At 29.7% G+C, this 4,320-nt stretch overlaps 1 protein-coding gene across 1 annotated transcript; it reads left to right on the top strand.

The window, feature by feature from the left end:
• LOC18604322 (probable calcium-binding protein CML27) lies at window positions 941-1,924 on the top strand. Its single transcript, XM_007036729.2, has one exon. It carries the CDS (start codon window positions 1,120-1,122, stop codon window positions 1,627-1,629), a length of 510 nt encoding a protein of 169 aa, XP_007036791.1. The 5' UTR covers window positions 941-1,119; the 3' UTR covers window positions 1,630-1,924.

The raw sequence follows: 4,320 nt of genomic DNA, 5'->3' as shown, positions 1-4,320 counted from the left end.
TGTTAGATACAAATCTATACTCAAGTGAGTCCCTTGGATGACACTTATCCTATGTTTTCTTTTTTGCTGTAAAATAAGAGAGGAAGAATGTTACACTCTTTTAAGAGGATTATGATGTAAGGTTCGTATTCTGGCTCCTTTTAGTACTTTTATATGTATAAAGAGAAAAAAAAGGAATGAAGGAGAGTGAGGGAATCAAGAAAAGTATAATATTCAAAAAAAATTTTAAATTATTTAAATTTTTTATATTGTTTAATTATGTTAAATTAATTTTATATTTTTATTTTAAATCAAATAAATTTTATATCTAATGATTAATTAATTGATGATAATCAAAATATACTTCTCATTTTATGTCAATTTGATGGGTAAAAAATATTACATAATCATGTTATCATGTCACATTAATATATCACATCATTATTTATTATAATATGTTAACGTTATGTGAAATAGAATGACAAGTAATATTTTTATTAATAATAATTAATCAATAATTAATTATGAAGATTTGTTTGATTCAAAATAAAAATATAAAAATTTAATTAAATATAATAAAAAAGAAAAATTTTTAAATAATTCAAAAAAAATTTAAAATATTATGTTGTAAAAGAATAGAAAAAATGTATAGTTGGAAAAGTACGTGAGTTTAGACTTTGAGCTATTGCCATTCAAAGTTGTGAAAAATAGAAGTGACCAGTTAAAATTGATATTTCAATGAAAATAAATAAAAAAATATATTTTTATTTTAAGATTAAAAGATATTTATTTGGATATAGCAAAGTAATAATATAAAAGACCTTTATGGTTGGGGAGAGTAAAAGTAATATTTTTCCAACAAGAAAAAATGGAAATTGTAAATATTAATAGTGAATATTTAAAATGAATATAGTAATATATTTATATTTAAGACTAAGCAAGGAAAAGTAGCCCACATGGAGAATAGGACCTTGCTCTATTTAAGTGCTTCTCCGTTTTTCCTCCTCCCCACACTCTCCCATTTGGCTGCACAGCCCGAATGCCCGCATCTTAAATTAGAAGCCAGAACCATTCCCTCACCCTCAAAATTCCGTAATATCCTCTCCCCTACGCCGCCCCCCCGTTTCCCTCTCTTAAACCATGTCGACGACAACCCCATCTCCGCAACCAAACACCTCCTCCGTCTACCTGGAAAACATGGACGAACTCCAAAAAGTGTTCAACCAATTCGACGCCAACAAGGACGGTAAGATCTCCGTATCGGAGCTCGGCGATGTCTTGAAAGCAATGGGGTCCTCTTACTCAAAGGAGGAACTCGAACGTGTCATGGAAGACATTGACACCGACAAAGACGGCTTCATCAACCTGTCCGAGTTCTCCGCTTTCTGCCGCTCTTCTTCCGACGCTGTCTCCGCCGCCTCGGAGCTGCGCGACGCCTTCGATTTGTACGATCAGGACAAGAACGGCCTGATTTCGGCAAATGAGTTGCATCTGGTTTTGAATCGGTTGGGGCTGAAGTGCTCGGTCGATGACTGTGTTAGGATGATCACGTCCGTTGATTCCGACGGTGATGGGAACGTTAATTTCGAGGAGTTTGAGAAAATGATGAGTGCTTCGGCTCCTAGAATCGACAACGGATCTAAGCCGTAAGATTTGAAAGTTGTCGACGGTGACTGATTGATTCAGACGAAGCGAATCAATATCAAAGGTAGCTTTAGTGTTTTCCTAGGCTGTTTTCATAAATAATTCCTCATCACATGGAGTTTTCGATTAGTGTTGGATTCTCAACTTCATTCAACGAAATGAAAACTGAATGGTTACAACTACCGAGGTTTTTTTTATCATTTTGTATCTGTCTCTATGCCTGGCCAGTTTCTGTTTCCTGCATTTTCAAATGAAAATTCCCATGATTTCTTTCTCGGGAAAATTATTGCTTCCCGCACAATTTTTCTGCTTCAGTGAATTTATGTTGATAGTATACTATTTGTTTGATTAGTAGCTTTGCGAATTGCGACCCATCCATGGAGGGATACTAGTATTCATTGACTTAAAAGTATACTTCTGGTAATATTCTTGTTAATAAAAGTAAAAAAAAAAGTTCCAAAAAAATAATTAAGAATTAATACTATAAAATAAAATATTCAAAAGTAAAATATAGTGTAGTTGTTACTTTCTGCTTTTGGAAGTAAAACGTAAGAATTACGTTTGTGTGTAAAGTAAACACTACTAATAATTTGTTCCTAAAGTTACGGTTAAAAAAATACAAATTTCTAAGCTATATAATTAATTACGTTGAAATTAATGTTATATTTTAATTTATTCATAATGATTTTATTTTGGTGGTGATGTTTAAAAGATTTATATTCAATGCAGTGTCGATATATAATGTTTATAAATTTTCACTAAATAAAAAGGTATCAATTCATAGAAACGTTAAAGTAAAATATTTAGTTATTAAATTTATGATTTTAATTTTTAAATTGATTTATTAATGAAATATAATATTTAATTTACTTTTTAGACGTTAGAGAAACAGATTTTTATTTATTGGGAAAGGGTTTAACCAGGTGTCACGTCACTGTTAACGGCAAAAGTGGAAGAGGAGCATCAAATCTAATCAAAGTAGGATTAAAACTATGTTAAGGAGGAATTGTTTTTTTCTTGAATGCCAGAGGACAGACTGGTCAACGACACGTGTTTAATTTTTATAGGATATCAGCGTTAGGTTTAACGTGTTACTGGGTACCTTCGTTATTTAAATGTAATGATCGGAATAATCTGAATATTTTTGAATAAGTTATCTAAAATTTTAATCATTCTATTTAGATTTTGGATTCTATAAGATATAAGCACCTCAATTTTTATAAGATATAAATCGGGTATAAGGTTTAAGTTATCACGAAAACACGGTTTTGATGATTTTAATAGGTGAAAAAGCTTCTATATGAAATCAAAGAGAACTAAATTGAATAAAAAACTTAATAATATAGTTTATCTAAATATTGATAATCATGTTGAAAGCATTGTAAAAGGAATTAATTTGATAAAGTTCACTCAAAATTAAGTTTTTGAGACCATTTCAGCACACTAAATGTATGTTGGTGAAGGCTTTAATCATAAATTAAATACCAAATCGACAGAAATTGATAGATTCCAGCAAGTAGAATGAAAATTGTTAGAGCCAAATTAACACATATCTTTCATGACTAAAAAGATATGATGATGATGATTAATGAATATAAAAGAACACATATCACTTATAAGTCAAATATTCAGAACATAACTTTAGCAATAGGATTCAAAAACAATTTCTAATTGACAAAGGTTAGTTAAGATATTATTTTAAAATTTATATTGTTTTCATATAATGTACTTGTAAATAGTTGATTTGATTAATACTTATTTTTAAAAAAATTGTTGTATAGCATAACATTGTATAAAGAATAATAAAGACAATTTTTACAAGTTAAGCACTACTTTACGCAGAACAACTAAAATAAGTGAAGTACTAGTTCACACAGAATAACTAAAATAAATAAAGTATTATTCCATACGAAACGACTAATACAAGTAGAAAAACTACTTTGCACAAAATAACCACTTTATGCAGATAACAGTGAAAGCAACCTGAAATAAATAGTAGGGTTCACGGATTGCTTTCATCTTGAGATGTTTTAGAGAATTTGACTTGATAACTTGGATATGGAGGTAGTTAAGAGGTATTTCTCTTAACGTTTTTATGAAGTACAAGTATTTCTTCTTTTTACCTTGTTTTCATATAACTGTTCACGAGCATATTCTTTTCTTGTACCTATTTATGTATACTTTTTTCTTTTAACTTGTTCTCGTATAGCTTTTCACATATACTTCTTCTCTATAACTTTATACTCGAGACAAGTATTATTACACTTAATTATTTCAATAGTCATATAATGAGTTTCTAATCGTTATTCATTATATGCAATAAAATCACCATTTTAATATTCAAAGAATAAATTATAATTATTTATATTAAAAACTGTTAATAATAATATCATTCATTTTGTGCATTAAAACCTATTCTTGAGTAATCGTCAATTCTAAAACTATATATAAAACTTTCTCAATTCATTTAAGGGATCTTTACTTTTCTAAAGCTTTTCTCCCCAACATCATGTATCGATTCTCTTTTAATTCTTTTGCGCATATCACGACACTTACAGCACGTTTGGTACAGGGAATAGCTAAGCTATTCCCTGCCTATTCCCAAGGGAATAGCTTAGCTCCGTTTGGTACAACTTTGGTACAAAGAATAGCTATTCTTTAAAATGGGGTAAAACTCAAGCATAACTATACCCGAGC

This window comes from Theobroma cacao, chromosome 3 (assembly GCF_000208745.1).
Source record: "Theobroma cacao cultivar B97-61/B2 chromosome 3, Criollo_cocoa_genome_V2, whole genome shotgun sequence".
In the NCBI taxonomy this organism is placed as follows: domain Eukaryota; kingdom Viridiplantae; phylum Streptophyta; class Magnoliopsida; order Malvales; family Malvaceae; genus Theobroma; species Theobroma cacao.
This window is presented reverse-complemented; position numbering and strand designations above follow the sequence as displayed.